The sequence below is a fragment of the Balaenoptera borealis genome, assembly GCF_965194805.1.
Source record: "Balaenoptera borealis genome assembly, chromosome: 15".
Classification (NCBI taxonomy): Eukaryota; Metazoa; Chordata; class Mammalia; order Artiodactyla; family Balaenopteridae; genus Balaenoptera; species Balaenoptera borealis.
Window position 1 is genome coordinate 27,006,883 of NC_138871.1, and position 15,028 is coordinate 27,021,910.

The 15,028-nt window shown below is 38.0% G+C and overlaps 1 protein-coding gene across 8 annotated transcripts in view; it reads left to right on the plus strand.

Annotated features, from left to right (window-relative positions):
- The window catches only part of SLC4A5 (solute carrier family 4 member 5), a 145,857-nt gene that overhangs the window by 39,541 nt on the left and 91,288 nt on the right, over positions 1–15,028 (plus strand). For all 8 annotated transcript variants that reach the window (XR_014234722.1, XM_082356562.1, XM_082356560.1 and 5 more), the window contains one exon: positions 10,777–10,857. Coding sequence is in view for 7 of the 8 variants with exons in the window: in XM_082356562.1 (XP_082212688.1) it covers positions 10,779–10,857 (79 nt within the window). In the remaining variant the exon portion in view is untranslated. The remainder of the gene's footprint in view (positions 1–10,776; positions 10,858–15,028) is intronic.

Consider the following 15,028-nt stretch of genomic DNA (forward strand, 5'->3'; position numbering starts at 1 on the left):
TCCTTATTGATTTTCTGTCTGGATGATCTGTTCATTAATGTAATGTGTGTTAAAATCCCTACTATTATTGTATCACTGTCAATTTCTCCCTTTATGTCTGTTCATATTTGCTTTATATATTTAGTGCTCCTATATTAGGTGCATATATTTATAAATGTTACATCCTCTTCTTGTATGGATCCCTTTATCATTATATAATGCTATTCTTTGTTGTTTATCATAGACTTTTTTTTAGGGTCTACTTTGTCTGACATAAGTATTTCTACCCCAGCTCTCTTTTCATTACCGTTTGCATGGAATATCTTTTTCCATCCCCTCACTTTCAGTCTGTGTGTGTCTTTAGCTTTGAGGTGAGTCTCTTGCAGGCAGCATATAGATGGGTCTTTCTTTTTAAATCCAATCAACTACCCTACATCTTTTGATTGAAGCTTTTAGTCCATTGACATTTAAATTAATTATTAATAGATGTATATTTATTGCCATTTTGTTACCTGTTTTTGTAGTTCTTCTCCGTTCTTTTCTTCTTCTTTTAGTCTTATCCCTTGTGGTTTAACAATTTTCTTTAGTGTTATGTTTGTGTTCCTTTCTCTCTAGTTTTTATCTATTATAGGTTTTTTTCTATTACAGGTTTTTGATTTGTGGTTACCATGGGGTTCATATATGTTGACCTATAACTATATCTACTTGTTTTAAACTGGTAATCATTTCACTTTAAACACACTCTAAAAGATCTACATTTTTCTACTCCCCCACCATGTTTTGTGTTTTGGGTGTCATATTTTACATCTTCATGTCTATGCCTTAACTGTTTATTATGGTTATAGTAAACATATAATAAACATAACTGTTTATTATGGTTATTGATTTTTACAATTTTTGTCTTTTAACCTTCATGGTAGGTTATTTAAATGATTGATCCTCAGCCTTTACTGTATAGTTGCCTCAGTGTTTACTGTATAGTTGCCTTTACCAGTGGGATTTTTCCCTTCCTATAATTTCTTATTTCTTGTTGTAGCCTTTTCTTTTCTACTTAGAAAAGACCCTTTAACATTTCTTTTAAGGTCAGTTTAGTATTGATGAACTCTTTTAGTTTTTGCTTGTCTGAGAAGCTCTTTATCTTTCCTTCAATTCTGAATGATAACCTTGCTGGGTAGAGTGTCCTAGGTTGTAGGGTTTTTTTCCTTTCAGAACTTAAACTATATCATGCCACTCCCTTCTGGCCTACAAAGTTTCTGCTGAAAATCAGCTGATAGCCTTCTGGGGTTTCTCTTGTATGTGACTCCTTTTTTTCTTGTGGCCTTTACTTTTTTTTTTTTTAATTTATTTATTTTATTTTTATTTATTTTTGGCTGCGTTGGGTCTTTATTGCTGCAGGCGGGCTTTCTCTAGTTGCAGAGAGCGGGGACCACTCTTCATTGCTGTGGCCTCTCCTGTTGCGGAGCACGGGCTCTGGAGCGCAGGCTCAGTAGTTGTGGCGCACGGGCTTAGTTGCTCCGTGGCATGTGGGACCTTCCCGGACCAGGGCTCGAACTCGCGTCCCCTGCACTGGCAGGCAGATTCTCAACCGCTGCGCCACCAGGGAAGCCCTCTTGTGGCCTTTAGAAGCATCTCTTTAAATTTTTGCCATTTTAATTATAATATGTCTTGGTGTGGGTCTCTTTGGGTTTATCTTCTTTGCGACTCTCTGTGATTTCTGTACCTGGATATCTGTTTCCTTCCTCAGGTTCAGGAAGTTTTCAGCCATAATTTCATGAAACACATGTTCTACCTTTTTCTCTTTCTCTTCTTCTGGGACCCCTATAACACGAATATTAGTATGCTTGATGCTGTTCCAGAGGTCCTTTAAACTATTCTTGTTTTTAAAAATTTGTTTTCCTTTTTGCTCCTCTGATTGGGTGATTTCCATTATTTTATCTTCCAGATCACTTATGTGTTTTTCTGTATCACCTAATCTGCTATTAATTCCCTTTAGTGGCTTTTTCATTTCAGTTATTGCATTCTTCAGCTCTCCCTGGTTCTTTTTTATATTTTCTAGTTCTTTGTTAAAATGCTCACTGTGTTCATCTATTTTTTTCCCCAGTTCATTTAACATTTTTATTCTTATTGTTTTGAACTCTTTATCAGTAAATTATTTAGCTCTGTTTCATTAGGGTTTTTTCCTGTTTTTTTTTTCCTTCTCTTATTCTTTCATTTGAAACATAGTTTCCTGTCTTCTCATATTGTTTATCTTTCTCTGTCTTTATGAAATTAGGTGAACAGTTACTTATCCTGGTCTTGAAGGCATGTCATTGTGTAGGAGCTCCCTGTGCAGCCTGTGTGTGCCCAGTGGCTTTGGTGGGAGAGCTGGATCTGAAGTAAGCAAAGACAGTATCTTCCCAGGGTGTGCTGGCAACCACAACCTTGGTGGGAGGTAGGGATGGAGTTGGAGGGGCTACAGCCAGAGTCTGGTTGAAGCCATGGCTTATCCTATGCTCAAGCAGGAACCCTGAGGGAGTTGTTTCTCCCATGTGTGGTGGCCTTCACTGAAGGCATGCCTGGGATCTGAGGGCTTGGGGCTGCACTTCTGTGCTGGTTTCATTCTTTCCCCAGTGTGCACACCTTGGTTATAGGCTGGGTTGGGGCTGGTGGGGTTGGTGCCACACTGCTGGGATGGCCCTGCACCCTCCCAAGTGTGCACAGAGATGTGTGCCTCAGCAATGTGGTCTCTGCCCTGGAGCTAGCTTCACTCCTTCCAGGTGTGCAGATCCTGAGCAGATTGCTTCTCCTCCCTTCCTACCAGATTCCATGTGGATCTTTCTTTACAACTTGGTTGTAGAAGAGCTGTTTTGCTAGTCCGCAGGTCAAGTTCAGTGAGATTCACTCTATATATAGTTGCAGGGTTTTTTGTTCTGTTTTTGGCCGCACTGTGCAGCATGCAGGATCTTAGTTCCCCAGCCAGGGATCAAACCTGTGCTTCCTGCAGTGGAAGCATGGAGTCTAACCACTGGACCACCAGGGAAGTCCCTATATAGTTGTAGTTCCCCCCCCCCCCACTGAGGAAAAATTTTAATGTAATAAAGATTCTGAAGGCAGTTCATTTGTTGGTTCATAAAGTTAGTAAATATTTCTTCTTTTTTGAATTTTATTTTATGTATATTTTTATACAGCAGGTTCTTATTAGTTATCCATTTTATACATATTAGTGTATATATGTCAATCCCAATCTCCTAATTCATCACACCACCACCACCCCCTGCCACTTTCCCCCCTTGGTGTCCATACGTTTGTTCTCTACATCTGTGTCTCTATTTCTTAGTTGTAGTTTTGATGTGTTCATGGGAGGAGGTGAACCCAGTGTCTTCCTGCCTGCCATCTTGATCTCTCACTTGGAATTCTTTTAGGTTCTTTTGGTGGTTACCTACACCCCTCTAAAAAAAAAAAAAAATAATAATAATGATAATAAATCTCCTGCTAGTTATCAAAGTTAGATATCAGTCACCTACAGGTGACTATTTAACTATCATACACAACACCCATCTCCTCTTCTTTATCCTCCCAATGTAGATATATCATTGCTGTTTTTAGTTAAAAATCAGTATTTATGCTCTTATGATTATGTATATACCATAATCACATTTTATTTCTTACAGTTTTAATTTTCCCTGGTGTTCCTAATTGCCTTTCTTTTTCTTTGCACTTTTGTTTTTAATTTAAAAATTTTATTTATTTATTTTTTGGCTGCTTTGGGTCTTCATTGCTGTGCACAGGCTTTCTATAGTTGCGGCGAGTGGGGGCTACTCTTTATGCAGTGTGTGGGCTTCTCATTGCAGTGGCTTCTCTTGTTGTGGAGCACAGGCTCTAGGCATGTGGGCTTCAGTAGTTGTGGCACGCGGGCTCAGTAGTGTGGCTCGCAGGCTCTAGAGTGCAGGCTCAGTAGTTGTGGCACATGGGCTTAGTTGCTCTGTGGCATGTGGGATCTTCCCAGACCAGGGATCGAACCTGTGTCCCCTGCATTGTCAGGTGGATTCTTAACCACTGCACCACCAGGGAAGTTCCTCTTTGCACTTTCTGTCTTTGTCACTTCCTTAAGTTGTTTCAAATTCTCAAGGAGTGTATAAAGTCTCTTGAATTTCATCTTTCCCTTGGTGGTTCCTTCTGAAACCTCATTTTTAGCTATTTTGAGGACTGACTGCTCTCTAGGGCTATATCACAGCTGTTGTCCAGGGACCTTCCTTCATTATTCTTCTGTTTCAACCCCTCTCTCCTGGATCCCATTGTCTTCCCCTTCTTTGTTCATGGAGGTAATATATATTATACATACATAACTTCCTAAGAAGATATGAGAGAGAAGTGAAATTATTTTTTGCATATCCTAAACTGTCTTCTACCCTCACTCTTGACCGGTGGTTTGGCTGAATAGAGAATGCTAGGCTGGAAACTATTCTCCCACAGAATTTTGAAGGCATTGGTCTGGCATCTTCTCTTGTCTAAGTTCCTGAAGAGCAGTCTTCTGATAGTCTGATTTTTATTCATTTATAGGTGACCTGTTCCTGTTTCTTTAAAAGTTCTTAGGACTTTTCTTTTCTTCACACTTAATATTCTAAAATTTCATAATGACATATCAAAGTGTGAGGATTTTTCTTCCCAATCATTCTTTGTGTAGAGTACTCAGTTGGCCCATTTTATTTGAGACTACTATGTCATAGTGTTGGGGAATTATCTTATTTATTATTTATCTTATTTATTAAAAAAATTAAAATTTTAATAATAAAATATTTCAAACCTGTAGAATGATAGTTACATGTCATTGTCCAGAATTAGCAAATGTTAACATTTTATCATATTTGCTTCATATCTATATCTATCTATCAAAAATATCAAAGATACAGCTGAAACATCACCATTAAACCTTACCTGTCCCCAGATGTAAACTGAAGTTAGTGTGTCTCATTCCTCTGCATGATTTTATGCTTCTATTACTTATAAATGTAGCAATAAATAACATTGGCAGTGTTTTGTGTGTTTTAAAGTTTTACATAAATAATGTCATTTTGTTTGTATCTTTTTACAACTTGCTTTTTTAATTCATTATGTTACTGAGCTTTATACACGTGATACATAGAGATCTAGTTAATTCATTTAAACTCCCTATAGCTTTCCATTATGTACCAGTTAGGAAGACCTTCAGCTAAAAGTAACATAAAACTTGGCTAGTAGTTTAAATATACTAGGTAGATTTTTTTCTTTTCACATAACAGGAAGACCAGAGATAAACAGTCTAGAGCTCAGTGATTTTATCAGGAGCCCAAGTTTATTCTAGCCTTCTGCTTTGTTCTTAGCCTGTGCCTTTGGTTTTCATACCTGTCACATCATTGTTGCAAGATGACTGCTTCATCTAGAAGTCTCATGCCTAGAGTCTGTGCAGGAAAAGGGGGAAGGTAAAGGGCAAAACATGCATTCTAACTGTGTCTGTCACTTTTTATTAGGAAGATAAAAGTTTTCCTGGAAACCCTACCCAGTAGACTTCCATTAAATCTCATTGGCTCGGTAGGGTAGGGTCACATGACTACTCCTAAGATCATTTACTGGCCAAGGGCCATAAGATTACAATGAATGGTTTAGACAGATCACAATTTATGTCTGCGGTTGGGGAAGGTATGTATAGCAATCAAGGGCCCTGTGTCTCTACCTGAGCAAAATGGGGTTCTATAAACAGGCAAGGAGAGGAAGGAACGAACGTTGGAAAGTGTAGCAGACACTTCTAGATGAGCACTCAGTGCCCATTCGCCCTGTTTTCCTTACTAGCAGAACCCAATCTTATTTGCCCAGAGTCTTTTAATTCAGCTGTGGTTTTGAGTAACAAAAAAGTTAACTATAAATTTAGTGGTTTAATTTTTCACCGTAAAAAGAAGTCCAAGTGTGGGCTGTCCAGTGCTGGTAGAGTGGTTCACTGAAGATGTTAAGGACACAGGCTCCTTCGTCCCTTGTATCCATAGTCAGCATATAGCCTTCACTCCCATGATGACAAGATGGCTGCTGCACTTCCAGGCATCATGTTCCAGGCTCTAGATATAAGGATGAAATATAATTTGCCAGATATAATACGGTTTACCAGATAAAATACAGTTTGCCCAGTTAAATTTGAATTTCAGATGAACAGTGAATAGTTTTTTAGTATAAGTATGTCTCAAATAGTGCATGGGGGGACTTCCCTGGTGGTGCGGTGGTTAAGAATCAGCCTGCCAATGCAGGGGACACGGGTTCGAGCCCTGGTCGGGGAAGATCCCACATGCCACAGAGCAACAAAGCCCATGCGCCACAACTACTGAAGCCCGCACGCCTAGAGCCCGTGCTCCACGACAAGAGAAGCCACCGCAATGAGAAGCCTGCTCACTGCAACGAAGAGTAGCCCCCGCTTGCCGCAACTAGAGAAAGCCTGCACGCAGCAACAGACCCAACACAGCCAAAAATAAATAAATAAATAAATTAAGAAATAGAGCATGGGGTATACTTATACTAAAAATTATTTGTTGTGTATGTGAAGTTCATATTTAACCTGGAGAAACTGTATTTTTGTTTGCTAAATCTAGCAACCCTATTCAGGGAGGGAGGAAGAAGAAGGAATAATGAAGGGGGTTTCTTTTGGAGAGGATTTATCCAGGAAGGGAATCTTTCTCCAGGTTCTTTCACCTATATCTCTTTAGAGAGGGATTGCTGAAGGGCATCTGGGGGAAATGATTATTTTCAGTTGGCCACATTGCTGCCCTGAACAAAATAAGAACAGAAGAGGGGACAGACATCAGGCAGGTAGCTAGCAGTGTCCTCCACACGTGCCTCCATGCACACAGCCCCACTTTGTTTCCCCATCATCCCCAAATAGTTATATCCAGTGGGGATGTTCAAAATATTTCACAACCAATATGGCACCAACACTAACCAATCAGAATGAATACCCAACTGTTAAGAATGGATACCAGCCACAAACAGAAGCCATACTGGTGCATATTAGTGGAAAACCAACTTTGCTTATATCATAATTTTTCTTAAAATTAACATTTATTTTTATTTATTATGACTGTATAAATTTTGCTCACAGTTGACTTGCACAATGTACCATGATTACTTTTCCTTTCTACAATTCTTTATTCTTGGTAGAATCTCGGTACCCTGTCGAAATAGTCAAATACATCCAGATAATTGATCAGTTCTAGGTTCTCCTTGGAGACATCCTGTCCAGAGCCTGATCTAAGATGCACCTGTTGCTCCCTGGACTGCTGCACAGCTCCCCTCCTAGGACCTACCTGTGCCAATCTTTTGTGGTGAATCCCATTTCCCAGATGCCATATTCCTTTCTTTGATGTTCCTTCATCTTGCTTCAATCACTTCCTGAGAAAATTTTTGAGACATTTCATGTCTGAAAATGTCCTTATTCTACTCTCACATTTGATTGATAGCTTAGTTAGGACTGGAATTCTAGGTTGGAAATAATTTTTCCTCAGTTTTGAAGGCATGAATCCCTTGTCTTATAGCTTCCACTGTGGCTATTCAGAAATCAATGCCAGTTTTCATGGTGGATTATCTGTAGGTGAATTATATTCTTATTCTGGAAGCTTTTAAGGTCTTCTCTTTATATGTAATATTCTAAAACTTCATGATGATGTGAGTTGGAGTGGATTTTTTGTATGTATGCATGTATGTATTTATTTTCGGCTGTGTTGGGTCTTTGTTGCTGCGCACGGGCTTTCCCTAGTTGCGTAGAGCAGGAGCTACTCTATTGCAGTGCACGGGCTTATTGTGGTGGCTTCTCTTTGTTGCAGAGCACAGGCTCTAGGCACGTGGGCTTCAGTAGTTGTGGCTCACGGGCTCTAGAGTGCAGGCTCAGTAGTTGTAGTTCACGGGCTCTAGAGCACAGGCTCAGTAGTTGTGGCGCATGGGCTTAGTTGCTCCATGGCATGTGGGATCTTCCCCGACCGGGGCTCCAACCTGTGTCCCCTGCATTGGCAGGAGGATTCTTAACCACTGAGCCACGAGGGAAGTCCTGGAGTGGATTTTTTTTAAAAAAATTATTTTTCTGAGCTCTCAGCAGCAGCCCCTTTCAATCAGGAGATTCAAATCCTTCAGTTCTGGGAAGTGTTCTTATGTCATTTTCTTAATAATTTCCTCTCTACCATGTTTCCTGATTTCTCTTTCAGAAACTCCTACTACTTTGATTTTGGAACCCCTGGATTGATCCCCTGATTTCCTTGTCTTTTTCCTAAAATTTTTCTTTGTATTTGTGCTCTGTTATCTGATGTATTTTTTCAACTTCATGTTCCAACTCTTGTATTGAAAGTTTTCTTCTAACATCTCTTTAATTTCCAAGAGTTCTTTCTTATTCTTTAAAAGTTCCAGGTTTATAGCATTCTGCTTTTCTTTTTGTCATGGATACAATGTTTTTTTTCTAGTCCACTTGAAGATGTTAATTATATGGTTTTTAAGTGGTTCTTTGGCTGCTTGCAGTGCTCCTGTTTTCTTGGACTTTGTCTTTTCCTGTTTGTTTTGGTCTGTGTCATTCTGATGATTCTGCTGGCCATCATAATTTGGAGTGGAGCTGCTAAACAGCTGCTTGACAGCCTGGACTTCTTGAATGATAGACTCAAGGTGGGCAATTGGGTGGAGCCCTAACCATTTTGTTAGAGATCTCCAAAATGTCAGAATCTTTAAGTCCTCCAGTCTCCTTCCTGGAGTGTGTAAGCTTCATTACTGTTCTAGGAGAGGGCTGAGTGGCTCACTATCTTTAATTAAATCCTTTTTTCCCCCAGTGAAATGACACCTTCTTGCTCTCAACTATCCAAGGGCCATGTGAGTTAACTTTCCATCTTCTGGGATAGGGGAGCCATTCTAGGAGACTGAACCTAGGAGCAAGATCTGAGGGTTTAACTTAGTCCTTATGAAGATTTTCAACCAACTCTCCTGTTTTCGGCCCCATCCTCTCTCCTGGTGTTCAGGTGTAACGACTACCTCCAACTCCCCTTTCTCTACTTTTGAGAACAATTTTGTATAAGTTAGAGACTATATATACTTGAAGGTTCAGATAAAACATTAAAAAAAAAACAAACTATATGCTTCTGGTGTTTATTTTTCTTCTCATTACAGAAAATTTTCAAACTTAATAAAAATAGAAAAAATAATATGATGATCCTTTTGTCCCTACAAAGCAGCTTCAATAATTATCAATATATGACTGGTTGTGATGCCTTTCCCGTAACCATTTCAGTTATTGGTTAATTCGGAGTTTCTAATTCTTTAAAGTTATTTGATCGTTTCTATTACTTTTCTAATCAACTATCTGTTTATTAGCCTTGTGACTAAGAGCTATAGTTCCAGAAACAGGCAGTCTGGGTTTGAATTGCTGTTCCCCCCTTTGAGCAGTCAATTATGCCTTCTGTGCCTCAGTTTCCTCATCTGTAAAATGGGAACAACAATGTTACTTATAGCGAAGATTCAAGTAAGTCATACACGCAGAGCAGAGCATTTAAAATAATGCCTGGCACATTGCAACAGTAGCTGTTATTATTATCTAAGTTAAAATGTATTGGCGTGAAGTTTTTCATGGCATTCACTTATAATTTTTAAATTCTCTACTATATTTTTAGTTACATCCCTTTTTCATTACAAATGTTGTTTACGTATGAATATTCTCTTCTCTTGTTGAGTAGTCTTGCATGGCTTGCCTATTTTAATAATCTTTTCAAATAATTGCCTTTAGATTTATGAACCACCTCTATGCTCAGTTGCTTTCTATTTCATTATTTGTTGCTTTCATCTTTTATATTTAAGTTCTTCTACTTTCTTTTCTCTCTCATTTTCTTCTAGGTTCTTTAGTTAAATGCTTATCACATTTATTTTCCTTCTACTTTCCTCTCTCCCTCCCTCTTTCTTTCCTTTCTCCATTTTTTCTCAAAGTATATTGTATCCCACAAGTTTCAAGTTGTAATTCAAGTCTAAATATGTAATAAGTTCCATTGTGATTTCCTGTTAAGCCCATCATTAGAAATTATTTTTAGTTTCCAAATATATGTATATATAATATATTTATTATACACATATATATAAATATATATTTATATATTTATTTATATATACAGTCATTCCTTGGTATCTGTGGGGCATTTGTTCCAGGACCGCCTTCTCCATACCAAAATCTGCGATGCTTAAGTCCCTTATATGAAATGGCATAGTATTTGTGTATAAACCAAGGCAGCTCTTCCTGTATGCTTTAAATCATCTCTAGATTACTTATAATACCTAACAATGTAAATACTATGTAAAAAGTTGTAAATACAATGTAACGTTATGTAAATAGTTGTTGGTGTGTGGCAGATTCAAGTTTTTCTTTTTGGAACTTTCTGGAATATTTTTTTAAAATATTTTTGGTTCATGGTTGGTGGAATTCATGGATGCAGAAGCCACAGATAATCTGTATAGTTTTGGGTTTTTTGTTTTTTGTTTTTTTACTGTAGAAGTATGATACAGATTCTTTAAAATTTACTAAGGCTTTCCTGAGACCTAGTATATGTGCTCTCTTTGTAAATGTTCCATTTGTACTTGAAAAAGAAGTGTGTTCTCTTATATATATATCTCCCCAACATATATATATTTGAGATTCCTCAATTTGTTTATATGTTCTTTTGTCTTAATTTTTTTCATCTGCACTAAGGTCTTCCGCTATGAGTATGAATTTGACCATTTCTCCTTGAAATTTTACCTTTTTGTGTCATATACATTTTGAGGCTGTGTTCATCTTTTACTTTATAGTTATGAAGGTGGAGGAGGAAAAGGCTGGGGTAGGGAAGCTGGACCCCACTAACTACAGGAGACGATGTCAGGATCAGGAAGGTAAGGTCACCTTGAGAACTTGATGCAAATTCTCGGAGGGTCTGGGAATTCCTTGGATATCCTTATAACAGCCCTTCCAGCTGGGGAAACTAGAGAGTTGGTCCCTTTCCCTGACTCACCCACAGTGTCTCCTCTAGATCTGGTGAGACCAGCCTTAACCATGTCTTAAAGGGACCACGTGGTCAGGTTGGAGGCAGGTAACTGGTACTAGGATTACGGCATAGCTTCTCCATCACAAAATTAAGCTCACTTATTTTACAAGCTCTACAAATCATACTAAATGTCAAATATCAACTTTTTATAGATTCTAAAAATGGCAGCTCAGGTTAAACCAATGAAAGAGGGTATTGAGTGGGGATATTTTTGTTGCTCCAGAATTGCTCACTCAGAGACCCTAAGTGTCCTACATTCTACAGAAAAGCAGCCACAGAGTTTATGAAGAGGCACTACCCCAGCCCTTTCGGAGGGAGACAGTAATCTTCCTGTCCAGCTGGATGCTTCCTGAGCTGAGGAATGTGTAGAGCCACTCTGGGGCTGTTGATGAAGAAGAATGCAGTGAGGAGCTGGCACTGTCCTGAGCCAAAGTACAAGATGTTCACAGTGAGAAGAGTGGTCCTGCAGAGCAAAGAAAAAAGCTGGGGGTGGGCTAGTGATTCCCTACAGTTCACCAGCTAAACAGCCACACTCTGATGGTTATAGTGGAGAAAATGAGACAAGTTAGATCCAGGGCAGAAAGAAAATATTTCCCTGACAACCATCCCCCTGATTTTTTTAAAAAGGGTGCTCTTTGTTTGTATAACCCCTCACAATTCCCAAAATCATGTTCCCATTCACCATTCCATTCTATCTTCTCAAGAACCATGCCTAGCCAGTAGAGAAAGAATTTTTATTCCTGAACTATCGGTGAGAACACTGAGTCCCAGAGAAGCAGATGTGCATGGCCATACAGCAGGTGAAGAACAAGTCAGGGAGCACCCAGGGCAGCTAACTTTTGGTAGAGGCCTTTCTGATACATCTGCTGCTTCACATTTCCATTCCTGGCCTCAAGGGTGGAGAATAGAAACTCATCATTGAAAGAACCAAATATGCTAAACCTTTAAAGTAGAACTACTTATCTCTAAATTTTGGTGTCCATGGCTTACTTCAAATTACAGCTTGCTCAGGCTCAGTGTAGGAGAGAGAAGGAAGGAGATGCACCAGTCATTCTGATACTGGTTCACTAGGAAGTGAGGCTGCGCTTCATAAAGATATCTACCTTAAATTTCTCATTACACCCACGAGAGACTGAGGGTCTGGAAGAGCAGGCAGTAGGATAAGGTGGGGGTGAGCTGGGATTCTAAAGAGATTTGGACATTGACATCCATGTAACCTTACTCTCCAGTGCCTTGTAATGCACCAGCCAGCGTAGACTAACACAGAATCTGCTCACCAGAGTGGGCATTCAACATGTCTCTAAAAGGCCTAGACATGTTTCTTCAAGTTTCAGCTTCATTTGGTTTCAGTGTGATATGTGCAGTCAGTGATGCCCAGGCATCTAGTATGTCAGTTTCAGGAGTTTGAGCCAACAGGTAACCCTCTCCTCCAGGGGAAAACAAACAAACAAACAAACAAAAACAAAACAACCGCCCCCCAAAAAACCCCTCACAAAGTTAGTGTAGATCTTGATGTAAGAACACAAAGTCCAATTTCCCACTCTGCCACAGACTTTCAAATTTTAGTTGCTATTCTTGGGCTTCAGAAATAGTCATAATGATCAATAGCTGTTGACCAGCCCTAGGGAAAATTTTTACCACAAATCAATCAATGTGATACACCACATTAATGAAATGAAGAATAAAAATTATATGGTCATCTCAATAGATGCAGGAAAAGCATTTGACAAAATTCAACATCCACGCATGATTAAAAAAAAAAAAACCCTCAACAAACTGGTTATAGAGGGAATGTTCCTCAATATAATATAGGCCATATATGACAAGCCTATAGCTAACATCATACTCAATGATGAAAAGCTGAAAGCTCTTCTCTAAGATTAGGAACAAAACAAAGATGCCCACTCTTGCCACTTTTATTCAAAATAGTACTGGAAGTCCTAGCCAGAGCAATTAGGCAAGAAAAAGAAATAAAAGGCAAGAAGAAGAAATTTTTAAATTGGAAAGGGAGAAGTAAAACTGTCTCTATTTGCAGATGGCATGGTATTATAAATAGAAAATGCTAAAAATTCCACCAAAAAACTGTTAGAACTAAAAAAAAATTTTTTAATTAAAATTGCAGGATACAAAATCAATATACAAAAATCAGTTGCATTTCTATACACTAACAATGAACTTTCAGAAAGAGAAATTAACAGAACAATTCCATTTACAATTGTATCAAAAAGAATAAAATACTTAGGAAAAAATTTAACCGAGGAGATAAAAGATCTGTGCACTGAAAATTGTAAGACATTGATGGAAGAAATTGAAGACAACACAAATGCATGGAAAGATATTCCATGTTTATGGACTGGAAGAATTAATATTGTTAAAATGTCCATATTAGCCAAAACAATCTATAGATTCAATGGAATCCCAATCAAAATTTCAATGATTTTTTTCACAGAAATATAAAAATCAGTCCAGAAATTCATATGAAACCACAAAGGACCCTGAATAACCAAAGCAATCTTGAGAAAGAAGAACACAGCTTGAAGATCACACTTCCTGATTTCAAACTATATTACAAACTACTGTATTCAAAACAGTATGGTACTGGCATAAAAACAGACATACAGATCAATGGAACAGAATAGAGAGCCCAGAAATAAACCCACACATATATAGTCAATTAATTTACAACAAAGGAGCCAAAATATACAATGGGGAAAGGATAGTGTCTTCAATAAATGATATTGGGAAAACTAGGCAGCCACATGCAAAAGAATGAAACTGGACCCCTATCTTACACCATACAGAAAAATCAACTCAAAATGGATTGAAGACTTGAACGTAGGACCTGAAACCATGAAACTCTTAGAAGAAAACATAAGGGGTAAGCTCCTTGACATCAGTCTTGGCAATTATTTTTTTTAATTTGACATCAAAAGCAAAGGCAACAAAATAAAAAACAAAGTTAAACTACATCAAGCTAAAAAGCTTCTGCGCAGCAAAGGAAATTATCAACAAAATGAAAAGGTAACCTACAGAATGGGAGAAAATATTTGCAAATCACATATCTGATAAGAGGTTAATACCCAAAATATATGAAGAATTCATACAATTCAATAGAAAAAGAAAACAAAACAAAAATACAATTTAAAAATGGAAGAGAAACTGAATAGAAATTTTTCCAAAGAAAACATACAAATGGCTAACAGGTACTTGAAAATGTGCTCAACATCATTAAATCATCAGGGAAATTCAAATTAAAACCACAATGAGATATCACCTCACAACTGTTAGAATGGCTATCATCTAAGACAAGGGATAACAAATGTTGGCAAGGATGTGGAGAAAAGGAAACCATTGTTCACTGTTTGTGGGACTGCAAATTGGTGCAGACACTGTGGAAAACAGTATGGGGATTCCTCAAAAACTAGTAACAGAACTACTGTATGATCCAGCAATTCCACTTTTGAGTATATACCCAAAAGAAATGAAATCATTATCTTGAAAATATATCTGTACTCTCATGTTCATTGCAGCATTATTTATAATAGTCAAGACATGGAAACAACCTAAGTGTCCATCAGCAGTTGAATGGTTAAAGAAAATGTGATATACATATGAATATTATTCAGCCATAAAAAAGAAAGAAATCTTGCCATTTGCAACATGAATGGACCTTGAAGACATTATGCTAAGTGTCTTAGACAGAGAAACAAATACTGTATGATCTCACTTATACATGGAATCTAAAAATCCAAACTCATGGAAACAGGGAATAGGTTGGTGGTTACCAGAGGCTGGGGGTGTGAGGTGAGGAATTGGGTGAAGGTGGTCAAAAGGCACAAACTTTCAGTTATAAGATAAATTAGTCATGGGGATGTGATGTACTGTATGGTGACTGTAGTTAACAATAGTGTATTGTATGCTTGAAAGTTGCTAAGAGACTAAATCTTGAAAGTTCTCATCACAAGAAAAAAAATTTGTAACTATGTGTGGTGATGGATATTAACTGAACTTATTGTGGT